The sequence below is a fragment of the Nyctibius grandis genome, chromosome 5 (assembly GCF_013368605.1).
Source record: "Nyctibius grandis isolate bNycGra1 chromosome 5, bNycGra1.pri, whole genome shotgun sequence".
Taxonomy (NCBI): domain Eukaryota; kingdom Metazoa; phylum Chordata; class Aves; order Nyctibiiformes; family Nyctibiidae; genus Nyctibius; species Nyctibius grandis.
In genome coordinates, this window is record NC_090662.1 from 74,173,638 (window position 1) to 74,189,942 (window position 16,305).

Below are 16,305 nucleotides of genomic sequence, written 5' to 3' on the forward strand. Positions count from 1 at the left end.
TTTTGATAACACTTCATTCATTGTCTTGTGCAATATCTCCCTGGGGTTCTTTCCCTCTTTTTGTCTGAAACCCACCCTTTCATTCTCACTAGTTTGTTCTCCTAAAAATTATGAGAGAGACAATATAATTGTAGAGAAGTGGATTTATATAAATATCAACTTTAAGACATCATTTTGTCCAAAGTGGTCTCCTGTACAGATAGAATGAGTTAGGACAAATCTGTACAGAGTAGAACTCTGTTTGTCTCCTTGGACCTAGGCATCAGCCCCATTACAAACATTCCATACAAAACGCTCTTGAAAACGAGCATGATGTACACAAACTTACGAGCTGTAGCACTTCTCTGATAGTTTTCTGAAAAATAAGGGAGAAAGCAATAAATAAAAAGCAACAGAGAAAACAAGCATTTCTTTAGAAAACTTTACTAGACAATGACATTTTTTCTCATTCTGCTGATTAGGATAACTTGTTCAGTGCTCATTTGCACAAGTTATAACTTGGCTGTCCTTGGCTAAAATATCATGTTAACTAGTAATTGCATCAGGCTTTTCACAGTCGCATTGGTATGACTGATTAGGAATCGGTCTGAAGAATGAGAAGTTGGAGGCATCAAATAAAAATGGGTTTGGAGTCTTTCTCATGGGAATACAATTTATAGTATTTCTGCAGTATATTTAAGGAGATAACATACCATAGAATGTGGTGTCAGCGACTTGGCAAAGTGTTCTAAATGCTTGCTAGAATATCAACATACATCTTTATGCTACAGGTAGTTCTACTACTCTAAGTGATATTTTTATGCTGAAATGTTGAGTTCTAGCAGCCAGTCTCATGAAAGATTTCATGAAAGGTTTCATGAAAGATTCATGAAAGTAGACATAATTTGGATGTTCACATCCATGCATGCATATTCAACAAGAACATGAATGCATGTGCCCACACATGTACAATCCTGCACCTGTGCATACAGGCATGAGTAGCTGTGCCTGCCAACAAAAGCAAACACAGGACACACTGAGACACATACACACAAGATACATCTCTCTTTGCATACACAGGTGTATGTATAGATAAACTTACTGTCAAGAGAGGAAAAAATTACTGGTTTAACTTACCTTTGAAGATAATACAGTCTCAAAACAGAAGAAACAGCAGATATTATTTAAGCCCAGATATGTATCGGCACCTCTTTTAAAATGCTGTGTTTGTACAATCACTTGTATAATAGAGGGTGGGTGTGGGAATGAAAATTACATGGCTCGTAGCAAGTTTGGAGAACAGGACTGGGTTCCTGTGCTTGGTCTCAATTTCCTGGGGACTGACAGATCTGAGTTAAGTGTAGTAGACTGGCAAGAAATATGCCTCCAGTAATGACTGCTTACTCTAGATATAGGAGCCTACAGAGGATGACCGCCACATCCACACATATTTTATTCACCAGCATCACTGTAGATAAATTTGTGTATTGATTTCAGTGTTTCATTCTTTAAAAATTGGCAACACACTCAAAACGATTCAGAGGGTTGAACCATTCCTGGGCTGAGATCCTCAGTTGGCTGGTCAATGAATAGGTACTCCCATTCCCTGTGGAAAACTCATCTGTCCCCACTCCTTCTGTCCTCTTAGCACCGTTCACCTTCCAGACCAGATTCAGGTGGTCAGGGTAGAAACCAGAGGCCAGACATACCAGCGTGGCTTTGCTCTTCTGTTGGATCTCTTGCTTCGATGGGGAAAAAGATGGCCACAGCTGGAGGTATGATTTCCTTGTTCTTCCCTGAAACGGAAAGCAATATGGCCCAGAGCCTTCACCGTCGTACTTCTAAATATCAGACCATGTATTTTTTTGTGGAAATATATGTGTTGGACACTGGATGCTGAATTTAAGATTCAATGTGACCTATAGTGCTGAGCATGCAGGATCTTGATCTCCAGTCTAAAAGACAATTATATTTACATTAAATTTTAATTGTCTTTCCAACATAGTATGTACTAAATATGCCATGTTATATATGTCATTTAAATAAAAATAAATAGGTTATTTGAACAGAATGTGGCTCCAGGATTTAAAATATAAAAGGACAGAGCAAGTACAAAACTTTTTCTCTGGATACTGACCAAATAGCTGAGCTTACTAATTCAAAAAAAAGAATTCAATTCTCTGTTTTTTTGTGCTAAGCTATACAATGAGCAGTGGGCAAACTGATCCTCTGCATTCATCCTCTATTAATAGTCTTTATCTGTTTCTGTGTATGTGCATCTCTTCAGGTCCTAAGTCAAGATTTTTCTGAAATTTCTTGCCTTATTTCACCTCAATCTCTCCTTCTCCTTAGACTACAGTTTAAAAAAAAATAAAGAAGCAAACAAATTGACCCACCCTAACCTATAACCTGCAAAATCTTTAACCTACAGTTTCTCAAAAGAACCAAGAGTGAATGTGTTTTGTTATTTAGCAAAGAAATAGTAGGCCATGTTTTCTTACCCAAGTCAGTCAGCCTAGTTCCTGTCACAAAGTATTGCTCATAAACACAGCACAAAGAAATAATAGAGTAATGAATCCCACACCTTACACACCTATTGAGCAAAATAAGGTTTTAAATTATGAAGCCTTGATTCTACATTGCTAATACCATTTCCACTCTGCTTGAGGAAAAGTAAGTGCGCTAGATCCTTGGTGTTTTCTCTCAGTGCCAAAAAGGACACAAGTTTATTGGACTATGAAAAGAAGCAAATGATACTTCAACTGTGTTTCTTGTGCCAATGTCAGAGGACTTGTCAGCTCCATCATTTCTATTAAAATTATCTCCTATTTTTTACTTGCATAAACTCATGGCAATGCAGAAAAAAAATGAGATCAGAAAAAAACAAGGGTGGGTTAAACGCTAAACAATACTTCTTCTTGCCAAAAGTCTGTTTGTGTCTGAAAATATGAATGCTTGAGTTTTGTGGTTCTGTGTGTGCTTTATGTATAAATATTTTCCATGCTACAAAATGTTTTGTGATATACCCTCTTTAATTCAAATTCTTCCCATTTATCTTTTCTTACACTCTCATTAGGTGACTTTACAGAATTATTTTCCACATCAGCATTTATAGTTTTTCCTTTTATTATCTTTCTCACTCATTTGACCATCTCTTTCTCTGCTTTTTCTCTTTCCCCATCTATCTGCTAGGAATCCAGTGTATACCTCTGAAATCTGAATAGCCAGACAGCATGGTAGACAGCTTAGAGATGTCATGGTAAAAATAACTTCAATGACTCTAAATAGTGCACAAGAAACCAGACTGAAACTAAAAATGGAGAGTGGAACTTTGACTCTACTGTAATTAGTGGAAGCTTTATCATTCATTTCAATGAAACTAACATTTTAACATTTGGTTTTATATTTTCACTTCCTGGATCCAGTGTTATAGTTCAGTGTCAGCACTAGGCTGCCTGCACCTAACTTGAGAAAAATGGCAATTTCCCGGTTTTCATGTAGCTGGACGTGCAGGTCATTTCTCTTTCTCTTAAAATGGTATCTGGATCTTACCTTCTGAAAGCATAAATGCTCTCAGTTAGGAAATGCACAGATAATATCACACTATCTACAACTGCAAACTGGTTTTGTTCATCAATATATCAATTTTCACCAGAGCCAGACCACAGTAGATTGGTTCACTCATGCACAAATGCACTTTGGCACCACAATTGCCATCTGCTTACCTGTTCTTAAACGTGCCGTGTTGCCTGGCTCTTTTCTTTCTAGCTTCTCCTAGAGAATCCCAGTGAGGATCACTAGATTCTACTTATTTAGGTCCCAACACAAATTCCTTTTCTTTTTATTCCAGAATCTTAAAGGAACTCTGTGGTACTTGCCATATGTCTTTCTTATGTAAAACTGTTTAGTTGTGTCAGTCCTCCAAAATGTAGTTTGTCTGCTCGAAAACACCTATCCCCAAGTTTCTCCCCCATTCACTTCGACCAAGCTCTGCCATAACCACTCTGATGGTCTATGTGTGAGAACAAGATTGATCAGGCTTTTTTGATAGGCTTGATAAAATGCAGCCATTTTCACCAAATGTCCTTATAGATTATATTCATCTTAACGTGTTCCAGACAGAGGTGGAATTATTTTTTGCTTTCCATTCCATTCTGCTGTGCTCTAGTCTACCCTAACTTTATAGAGTGTGAATAATGAAGCATCTTGGGAAAAGAACACATCATCTGAATCCAAAGACTTCCCTCTTTGTTTATCCTTGTCACACTCACAGAATCATGCCCCTTGCACAACCTAATACACTCTTCATGATTCCCACTTACACAGAACTGTTACTTTTGTTCCTTCTCCAAAATACTGGATATTGGCAGAGCACAGCCTCACAGTGCAATATCAAATCTACTCACACCTGTCCTAGGTTGCTGTCCAGTGATAACCATGTTAAACCTTCAAATACCATTTTTTTTTGCAGAGTAGTAGCCAAAGGTGTGCTGAAAAGAAGGTATCTCAGTCTAAGTAGTATTTGGTTATTAAATACTGTGCATTGTTTTCTAATGGTGATTCGGATCACAGCATAAAAACAACTCCTCATTTCTCTGTCATTAGTAAAGAACTTTATTGTCTGGATATTGACATCAATATCCTTGCAATTTTTAGGAATCATGATATACATTGTAAGATCCAGGCTCTCTCATTAGGACCCACCCTCGCTTTCTTTTCCTCCAGCCTCCACATCTTTTGCCAATACATCCTTCCCAGTCCTACTTCTGCCTTTTTCTTTTTCATGGACACACATTCCATTTGGATATGACAGTGGGAGATAGATTGTAGGAATAAGAGAGAATCATAATTATAGTTCTGTAGGCAATTTAATTCTGGGGAAAAGATTTGGTCAGTCACACAGTTCATTTCTGATGGAACAGAACCAGTAGACTCAGCGAACACTGAGTAGAGTCTCTGCATTGTAGAGGCAGTATATATTCTTCCAGAATGAACTTCTCTGACTTGAGGTTTCTTCTTCTTCGGTCTTGTCTCATCCTTCTTACTCCCTTCAGTTTATGCCATTAAGCTTGCTTGCTAGCTTTCTCCACAGTTTTATTAATCTGACAAATTAACACCAAACTGTTCTACTCACAGGGAAAATTTAATAACAATAATTCATTTGGTTAATTTGTCCCCTTCTTCTTCACAGCCCTTACTACCTCCCTCTTTCTTGACCTGTCTTTCCTGAAACACCATCTTTAGCCTTCTTAGTGAAGCTCTGCTGGCTCAAACCCTTCCTCTGCACTTTTTTTTTTTCCTACCTAGAACAGTGGGCCATGTTCCTTTTTCAAAATACAGTATTACTGCTGACCTTCATATAAAAATTTTCTGAGGAGCTTGTTCTCTCTTCCTCCTCCTTATTGGCACAAAATTTCTGTTTCCTAATCTACCATACCCAGAAAAGCCACTCCTGAAAGATTCTGCACCCCTGAAAGAGCTCTACTAGCCCCTGAAGATGCAGTATGCTACTTCACTTAGGTAATGGCTACAGCATTGAAATACCAGGACCACAGGGAAGATCCTGTTCATCCTTCCCTTGCAGTCCTTCACTCTCTTTACTTCCCTTTATTTCAAGCTTAACAAAAAAATATTTTCATTTAATCTGTTTTGATGTTAAGCATCCTCTTCCCCATGAATCTACAGATACTGCTTTTAGGAGTGGGATTTAGCAAAACCCTGACTGTTAAGTGTCCCAGACAATGACTTTTTTTTTTAGGCCACTTGCCATCATATATCCTGCCATTTCACAGTCCAGCAGACTGAAGTGTAATCACACAGCCTGACATTTGCCCTCATCCCTTACTTAATTCTGCAGAATTGTGAACTACCTAATCAGAAATCCCTTAACCATGCACCCTCCCTCCTATAATTCATACAATGATTAGGTGCTTAACCCACAAATTCTGTTTTCTCCTCTCCCGTAATTAATGTTCTGCCTGCTTTAAGTGATGAAGGATCCAAAGCTAGATGTTCTTTTCAAGGCAAAGTTTTATTATAGCCACCCAAAAAATTCCCACTATACACATTTCTTGGGAGGTGTTTCTTCAGATATGCAAATGCTGGCTCCCACAGGAAAGTCAGTACCTCTGGCATGTGCTAACAAAAACATTTGTCAAGAAGGGTGAAAGAGAATTGACAGATGCACTCAGTTTTGCTTTCAGCCTCTACTTATCACTCAGTGTAGTCACTGAGGTCTGTTGTCTGAAGTTGAGAGGGAAACTGTAAGAAAACAGTACGTATCTGTTGTAACAGTGTTAGGGTTTTGAAGGGTCGAGGACAAAGAAGACTCCATCAGCTCCTCTCTTCTCTGTCTCCCCTCCCCATCTTCTGTGATCTACGAAATTTTGGACACAGGAGTTCACCAGCTGGGAGGAGTGGGGAGCTGTTTATTTTCTGTTCTCAGGACCCTGGGCCCCTGGCTTGTGCTAACAGGTAATTGTCCCCTGTTCCATGTCACACTTGCCACAGAAGTTGCTCACCAACCTTTTTTGCTTCCTTCACTTCAGATGATATCCTTTTGTCCTTTTGTTTCAAATGCTGTTTCTCAAGTATATTAGTCCTTTTCTTGGATTTTCAGACAGCAGTCCCTTGCCACCAGTCTTCCTCCTCCTCATAAAATACAAAACTAGAGTTCTAATTTGTCCCTTAATCTATCTTTTAATTCCTGAATAGAGTGTTAGTGCCTTGATCTACAAGTTATCTCCAGCTTATGAGTTTTACTTCAAGAATCAAAACATCATCTTCTTTCTTCTAAGGGCTCCCCCACTCACACCCTGTTTGTGGTTTTTTGTTTTTTTTTTTCCTTCTTCTGTATCTTTGTCTATTTCCATGAATCTTTCAAAAACAAAAATTACCTAGATGGTCTTTTACAGTGATCAGGGCAAATGTGGCAAAAATTATTTATGAAAATAACAATTGAAACTGTAAAACTGATCATCTCTCTCACTGATACACATAGTAACTTAAACATGGCTTGACTAAAATAGAAAATATAGGTATAAAAAGAAATAATTGAAAGACAAAATTCTTTCTGAGTTTCCTTTGTTTTATTTCAAACACACTTTGTAAACATTTTCTTAATTGCAACAATCAGCTTGGCCCCTCCTACAAACTGCAGTGGCTCTGTGTATGCACAGCTAAAAATTATTGCTAAAATTGATAAAATCTTGCAGATAGAACTCCAAAAGACTAAGATTGTTACTCCGTGTTTTGTGAGTTTGTGTAAAGGGGAAATCAACTCAAATTCCTCCCTTAGGGGGAAAGCAAATGCTAAGACTTTATGTGAATTATTGAGGGACATTAAATTGTTTAGTTGAGGTTATCAAAAAGTGCTCCTTTTGTTCACGCTTTGTGAATTTGAGACCCATAAAGGCATTTTTGTAAAAAGCAGTCTCTCAGAAAACAGTTCTCGTTTTTGTTTGAAACAGCCATGAGACTACATAAGTAATAGTTGCAATCAGAATACCAAATAAATCTCTTTGTTCAATATGATATTTTCTCCTGTTCTGAAGTGTTTTGAGGAGATTAAAGAAGTGACAAGTACAGAGCAGGAAAAATTACAACATTTTATGGGATTATACCTGTCTGTCCTCTAGCACAAAAATATATCATTATCTTCTGATAATGATATTAAAAAGGATATGCCAGGTTCCCCTCAAATCTATCATCAGATCATTTTCAAACAAACAAATGCATTAACTGACAGATGATTTTTAATCTATTCACCAGATTTTTCTTCACTGCCACTCTGAGCCTGGTGCCGTCACCAAGCTAATCTCAAGTAAAAACACAGTGAGATCAAAAGCAGCTACCATGCCTCTCCCGAAAGGGTGTTACTTCTCCTCTGGCTAGTGTTCTGTTTCATTCTCTACCACCCGTGAATTCTGCATTTATTTTGGCTAGAAATCAGCCTATTTTTTATTAGGAGGTGTGTGAGCATTTGCTTAGATGACAGATACCAGAAATGGAAGAGAGCTCCTCTTCTCACCAGTCACACAGGCAAATACAATGAAATACGTTCTAAAGCTTTACCTCTTCCTGATTTTTCTGTACTTATTTTAAATTGGAATGCAAAAATGTTAGAATACTTGTGTTGGTCATACTGAAAGGTTCTGCTAGACTAACACAATATGAAGAGTGAATGCCAAGCGAAGACTGTAAGACTAATGAAGGCATGTAGTGGTTACTTTTTAAAAATACTCTGTTATCTCCAATGCTTTTGAGTTCAGGAATCACAGTAAAATTGAAGAATACTTTATAGTTTTGTCCTACTTTTCTGATCTCGCATTGAATCCAGATAAACATTTACTTTATAAATGTGCTTAGTAATAGAGACTTCTTTTCCTTCTTTACATCAGTAGACATGGATTTAACAATTACTCTAAGCTGCCTTTTGCCAAGATAATGAATCATTTTAACCCTGTTTCCTAAATCAACCCATTAGCACATTTTATTGGTTGTGTTAGCATTTTATTCTGCAACAAATTAATATTCTACAATAAGAAACAAAAATACCTAAGGAAACTTACCAAGCACTGTCAGCTGGGTGCCCTGTCCAAAGTACAGTGGTGAGTTTGCACAATATTTTGAATAAGTACCAGAATTGTTTGCCACTAGAAGCTCTCAAATGCACAAAAAGCCCGTATGATATCATGCTATATCCTACCTTTCATGAGGTCACAAATGGAGGGGACATTTATGCTCTCATCTTTGTTAGAAAATACTGTTCTTTTGCAGAATATGCTGAAACAGATGGTATATTGCTTCAAGAGGTACTGTATGTAGTGAATGCAGCCTATCTGAGAAGTAGCTCTTTCCATCTCTGTGTCCTGTTCTCAGTCTTAGTTTCAGAATTCAGTTTGAGACACCTTCTGTACATAAAAGCAGAAAAAGTGAATTTCTCCCCCTTCTGCCATCACTAAGCTGTGCTAAACAAGAGTTGAGTTTCTTGAACTCACCCATCCTGCAGCTATTTCCCCTGATTTCCTTCTTGCCCAATTTTCATAGAAAAGATTTATTTTTGTCTTTAAAAAAAATTCCAGTGTAATGTCTTTGTTAAAAGTGTAGGCTTCTTTTCCTTATCTAGTATTGTTACCTGGGTCCCAGGACCAAAATGCTGAATATGTATCACAATACTACAGAGACTATCTCAAAATATACCCTCCCCATAACAAAAATGGGAGGGAGCAATACCAACATCCCATGTGAAAAATCCAGGAAGGAGATGTGTCATCCTGGGAGACAACCCTAGGGACTGATGCTCACAGGAGACATTGAAGGAATACTGATAGAGCTAACAAGTAGACCACAGAATCCACTTCCCAAAAAGAAGTGGTGTAAATGTTGTTTTATAGGAAACTGGAAACTAGCCTGGACAACATCCTAAGGAGTATCCTGTTGGGTATGTTGTCAAAAGGATAATATGGGAGTGGGAAGGTAGACCTTCTTGTAGTCTCCTTCCTAGAAGTCACTTACCTGACATGGTGCTTTCTCATAGCAAGAAGAGTGTTTGTAAACATGTTGAAATTAGTATTTTTTTCTTATGATGATATTGTATTCGTTTCTCCTTATCCCTCAACCAGACACAATCTTCCAAGGCTGCATGTGGGAGAAGAAGGACATTACATGAAGCAATATGGTTGGCATGTGACTGCTCATTAATGACCACAAACCTGCTGATTTTTGTTCAGAGGATGTCCTGCTTGAGACTGTCCTGTAATGGTGAAAATATATATAGAACAGTGATGGACTGAGCAAAATGTATTTCTACACACACAATCTGCGATGAAGTCTAGACTAGAAACCTTCCCATGTGAAGACAAACAGGAATTCTGCCAGGATTTTGTTACAGGACAAAAATATTTTTTTATGTGGGTGACTTCTCCATATCAGGAGGAGAGGATTCTCTGTTTTGTTCACCTGTTCTTGCTGGGCATGCTCCTCAGGAGTATGATCTCAGTGTAAGCTTCAGAGTTTATCCCTTCTCGGCAAGTTTTTTGTAAAGGTCTCCCAGGGAATGCATCACTGTCTCACCAGTGTTCCCACAATGGTTGAGCTTCATACAAAACCAGTGTTTCCTTCAGCTCCACCACTAGTAGTTGAGGACAAACTTTTGAAAATGCAAGAGCCTGTGCTTATACACACTGAACTTTAGAAAATGTATCGTCTTGGCCATGTTGCATGTCTCTGTATTACAGAGACATCTGGAAAGATAGAAGGGCTGTTGTACCTCTGTATACAGAGTTGTACTGTGTTATTTGTCTCCTGTGATCCACCACCACTCACCAAGCCAATCTTGTATTTGTATCTATCTGATGAGAAACAGGAAGGGGAAATGGCTGTGAAACTAGAGAGACACTGACATGGGTATGAGCACATCATACAGATGCTAAATACTAGTAGGAAGCTAAACAGCACTGGTGCACTAACAAGGGAGAGTGCAGAGTTGTCATGAGGTGATTTAGGGGCGAGGTAGTCACAAGAAGAAAACACCACTCAATAACATAACATCTAAAATATATTTACTAAGTAGGCTGGGTATAGTGAGTAAATAGCAATTCCTATTCTAAGATTTCTGGCATGTGCATGCACACACACATACACACACACACACACACTGTACAGCAAACACATGAGTCGAGCCCCCCAGTGCAGCTGTGACTCAGGTGAACAGTATGCTCACTCCAACCTAAGTCCAGGCTGGTCACCTGGATTTTAATGTGGACCTCAGATTCAGTCTTCTACAGTATTGGACATTCACTAATGTGTTTATCTTGAGGAGCTCATCTCAAATATTCCTCTAACTTAGATGGTTGGCATAAGTCAGCATTGGCCTTCCTAGTCATGTCATACCAGGTTGATCTCTTTGACTTTCTCCATATTTGAAGCCAATTAGCATTTGTTATCTGGGTGACAATCAACTTCTAGCCTCCCACTGTGTATGTAACAAGGATGTAAAGGTTTATAACAGTTTTGATGGATGTAGTCTGGAACTCTTAGGTAGGCCTCCCTGATAGCAGTGTTCTGTGCTTTGTTTCTCAGCACATCCTGGAATCACCTAATGAGTGAGAACAGGACAGATGTAGTCAAAGTCTCATTCTGAGTGGTACTTTCACTCTGTGATACTTTCTGTTAGGGTCTGAGTGTGCCTGTGGGCATTAACGTCCCCAACCATGCTCATATGGGACCTCCACCCACTGCCCATGGGTAAGGGATCTCCATTTAGGCTTAGACCTGGGCCTTCAATTCTTCCCTGATCTATGTCCAGCCCTGTCTCTGGTCCTGCCTCCTGAATGGACCTTGTAACTATGTTGTAGGTAGCTTATCTTCTGGATGAACCCCCTCATATGCACATTGCAGCTTGTCTCCAGTCATGTCTTTGGTCCTATATCTTGGATAGACTCTGAACCGTGAGTCCATGCATCAGCAATGTGCCCTTGTGGCAAAGAAGGCTAATGGTATCCTGGGCTGCATTAGACAAAGTATTGCCAGCAAGTCAAGGGAGGTGATCCTTCCCCTCTACTCAGCTCTGGTGAGGCCACACTTTGAGTCCTGTGTCGAATTCTGGGCTACCTAGTACAAGAGAGACATGGACATACAGGAGAGAATCCAGCAAAGGGTCACAGCGATGATTAAGGGACTGGAATATCCCTCAAAGGCTGGGAGAGCTGGGACTGCTCAGCCTGGAGAAGAGAAGGCTTCCAGGGATCTCATGAATGTGCACAAATACTTGAAAGGAGGATGCAAAGAGGACAGAAATAGGTTTTTTTCAATGGTGCTCAGTGACAGACCAGAGGCAAAGAGCATAAACTTGAAATGCAGGAGATTCCTTCTGAGCACAGGGAAATACTTTTTTACTGTGAGAGTGACTTAGGACTGGAGCAGGTTATCCAGAGAGCTTGTGGAGTCTCCGTCCTTGGAGATAATTAAAAGCTGCCTGGGTCCTGGGCAACTGGCTCTGGGTGGCCCTGCTTGAGAAGGGTGGGTGGACAAGATAACCTCCAGAGGTCTCTTCCAGCCTCAGCTATTCTGTAAGTCTGTGACTCCACATTGTAGCCTTCTTTTCAGTCTTGTCTCTGGACTACAGTCCAGTCCAGTCTTTTGCTCCTGATCGGACTTCCTGAACATATCCTGGACCTGGTTCACTGCTTGCCTTGCTTAGGACTGTTGATGAACCCTGCATCCTACTCTGCTTGCTGTGTTCAGGTGCTGTGGGACTGTGCCCTGGTTAGTGAATGCACTGCCTGAGATGTGGTCACCTTGGTTCCTGGTTTTCATTCCCCACTGGCCCTTGCTACTTCTTGTCATGTTTCTCAGCAGTATATATGTAGCTAGTAATGCCAAGACATATTCATACAGTCTCTCATCATAGTAGTTTCCAGGTGAAAGAAATAGAAGCCAAACCTACAGAATGACAAGGGGGTTCAGCAGGCAATGAAGTCCCTCAGGAAGACTTAGCAGGTATGCTGGAAAAGTGACTCAGTGTGAGCTTCATGTATGATCTGTAGCAGAAATGATTTGTGCAAACCTTGGATGCAAAAACAAGCAATAAAGTGTAAGACAAAGAAGTTGTTTTACCATGCAAGAGCACAGTGATCTAGCTGGGAAGAGCATAACATTAACTACTCTCTGGGAGCTAAAATCATTGAGGTGCTGAAGCCTCATTGAGGCGCTGGAGCATGTCCAACGAAGCTGGTGAAGGGTCTAGAGCACAAGTCTTATGAGGAGCAGCTCAGGGAACTGGGGTTGTTTAACCTGGATAAAAGGAGGCTCAGGGGAGCACTTATTGCTCTCTACAGCTACCTGAAAGGAGGTTGTAGTGAGGTGGGTGTTGGTCTCTTCTCCCAAGTAACAAGCAATAGGACAAGAGCAAATGGCCTCAAGTTGTGCCAGGGGAAGCTTAGATTGGATATTAGGAAAAATTTCTTCACCAAAAGGGTTGTCAAGCACTGGAACAGGCTGCCCAGGGAAGTGGTTGAGTCAGCATCCCTTTAGGTATTTAAAAGATGTGTAGATGTGGTGCTTAGGGCCATGGTTTAGTGGTGGACTTGTCAGTGCTAGGTTAATGGTTGGACTTGATCTTAAAGGTCTTTTCCAACTGAAACAATTCTATGATTTTAAGAGAAGAAGGAGGTGACAGAGGAGGTGGAAAAAGTGAAGTATGAGGTGACCGAGGAGGTGACAGAGGATGTGGGGGAAGAGAAAGACACAACAAAAGAGGGGGAAGGAGAGAAGGAGACAACAGAGAAGGCAGAGAAGAGAAGGAGGCAACAGAGGAGGTGGAATAAGAGAAGAAGAAATTGACAGAGGAGGTGGAAGAGAAAAAGCAGGTGACTGAGGAGGCGATAGATAAGGTGGAAGAGAAGTAAAAAAAGAAGTTTTCCAACATAAATGATTCTATGATTCTATCAAATATCTCCTGACTGAAATAAGGCATAATTACTCAAGAGTGGAGGTGCTAAACTACTGCAACAAATTACCAAGAAAGGAGGTGATTTCTTAACTTCTTGAAGTCTTCCCATCATTACTTTATTTGTTTATTATCTCAATGCAAAGTAAAATTAATTATATGAAATTTTTGGTGTGCAATATACAAGATATCAAGATGGTAATTTAATGGTCCCTTCTGGCCTTTTGACAGATACGTGAGCTCATGAAAATGGTAGCTTTGAAATTAGTTTGCAAACTGGTTTTGTTATAGGCCTTGACTTGATGATGCTAGCTGCTAGCAGCCTGAGGTCTGCTGACGGTTTATCTTTTCCAAGAAAATGAGTCATTTACCCAGTTTCTTTTGCGAGACTCCACTGGTTGGAGACAATAAAGGAGAGATGCACTTTCACACCATCTGTAGCTATTCTGTAGTCTGGAGTGGTTGGGTCATCTTCAACACTGAAAAGATGGACCTAAATTATGTACAGGTCATTCTAAGCAATTAACATAGGTACAGTCAAAGATCAGCAGCTCTCTCCACATGTTCATCCTAATTCTCAGGAGTGTTTCTGACATGTCCTAGGTACTGAAGCAATTCCTTTGAGACAGATCCACCAGTCTGGACAACCTTATTGTGCAATAAAGGTATCACAAGGTGGGAATGGACAAGACTCTTCACCTTTGGGAATATGAATACTTCTTCGGCCCTTGCTTTTTGAACGCCGTTCAGCAATAGCTCTGGTCTGTTACTTTCGGTCTTCTTCTTCCCAGGGTTACATTTTAATAGTAGTCAAACTTTCATTTTCACAGCCTTGCTGCATCTCTCACATGATACCATCATCTCATATCCTTACCCAGTGCTGGATGCAGTAGAACAGTGTGTTTATCCTCTAGCAATAGAAAAACGCCAGCATCACCCCAATTACATATTAGGATGGGTGTGGGCAAAGGTACAGGAGGACATTCTGAAGAGCCTTATGAGTGTTAAACAGGAGTACACAATAGATAGAATGCTATTCACACATGTCCTGCCAGTATTTCTTTTTGTGTAGGAGTTAAAAAATACAGTTGTTATTTTCTTTTTACCCCACTCTGAAATGTATAAATTCTCTTTTGTCCAAATAAGCGTCTAAACTTGCATTTACTTACATTTACCCTTATTTCAGCTTCTGTACTATGAGTAAAAGAGCAACTCAGTCTTCATCGCCTATTTAGTACTTGGCTTCTATGATGAGAAAGGCAGCAGTGAGGCCCTTCTGTAACAGCAGTGGGGGTTACATTTCATAATAAATGACGGGGCAGCTGTGCTGGTGTGTAGATGCTTCCATACTTCCCAGCTGGCAACATGCATAATATTGCAGGCAATACCAAAAAAGACTAAAGACTTCTAGCTTTTTTCCCTTCCTCTGCACCCAGTAAATTTGTGACTGTAAAACCACAGGATCACCCCTTCTGCCCTCCACCCCCATTTTTCTTTTCTTCATTTAGTCTAAGATTGGACCAATCTTCCCAGATGTGACAAAAAAATGCTGTGGCACAAAAACTATTGACAAGGTTGGGATGAAACGTAGGAAGTCTAATTTTCCTAATGCTGACAAAATGTACCACTGTCCATCTAAATAGTGCTGTGCAGTAGGCATGGGTTGGTTGATGTCCTAAATACTCTAAGATGGCTAGAAGTGAATCTTAAGTTCTAACTATTTTATTTTGTGTTACTGAATCCAATAGCCCAATAGTGGCAAGGCTGCTGCAGCTCCCTTTCCCTGGGTCCACCCACTAGCAAGGCTGAGTGTGTGTTCCCAATAAGCATACAAACACACACACAATACAATTATATGTGTACACAGAGCCAGCCACAAAAATCAATACAGACAGAAACACACATGCAAACACAGATGGCACTAACAGACCTGGACGTATGAGCCCCTGAGGCCTACAACCCCACTCTACTTCCTGGTACAGACCCCCTCATTCACAGACACAAACCCTCATGCACTCCTTCATGCACGTGTGTGTACACGCACACACACACTGGATCCCAGTAACTGGACTTAGACACTCAGTCTACCCAGCAACTCCAGTCCTCCAGTTACCTCACACACCCACATGCACACTGGGATGCACACTTAGACACTATGGATCTCCCAGAAACTAGCCTTAGACATGCAGTCTGCTTGCTAGCTGGCCCTGGATGCTCACACTCCCATTTGCTGGTACTGGAGTGTGCAAGCCTCTGAAGCCTGCAGCCCACTCCGGTTGTTGGTACACAGTGTGAGTACCGGATGAGCCTTCTACTGTACTCATCACAGATAAGCTATTCCTATAAGACTTGTCAGTGAATGTTCTTTAATGCGAGTTTCTTATGATACTACACATCATTGGAACTTGTGTTGTAGGACATTATTGCTACAGAAGACACAATTAAAAAACAACTCATGCTTCTTGAATGGAAAAGCAGCTAAAACTTTATTCCTATTTCAAGGAGCTGGGTCTCAGCCTCTGAGCATTAAGAAGGTGTTAGTTTTAAAGATATGATACTATACAATACGATATGATATGATACATTATGATATGGAAATACAGAAAAAAACCAACATTGATTACAACAAAATGGAAAGAACAGGAGGGGGACAGAGAACCACCAAGAAACAATATTCAGAAGTTTTTATACAGAAGCATAGATCCTTTGCTATGGAAAGGCAGAAATAATTTGCTGTGTTCCTGCTGATATGATGAAGAGGACTCTTCATTTACTCTCTATACAACTTGCCACCAGCCTAATTGAAAACAAAACAGAATAAACAAAAAAAACAAGCAAAGCGAACAAATACAATAATCTAGGAAATAATAGACTAT

At 40.0% G+C, this 16,305-nt stretch overlaps 1 protein-coding gene across 1 annotated transcript in view; it reads right to left on the reverse strand.

Annotated features, from left to right (window-relative positions):
* Positions 1-209: 209 nt before the first annotated feature.
* The window catches only part of LOC137664053 (M1-specific T cell receptor beta chain-like), a 60,404-nt gene continuing 44,308 nt past the window's right edge, over positions 210-16,305 (reverse strand). The window contains exons 6-7 of the mRNA XM_068401777.1: positions 1,117-1,134; positions 210-355 (exon numbers count right to left, since the gene is read on the reverse strand). Coding sequence (XP_068257878.1) covers positions 210-355; positions 1,117-1,134 — 164 coding nt within the window. The remainder of the gene's footprint in view (positions 356-1,116; positions 1,135-16,305) is intronic.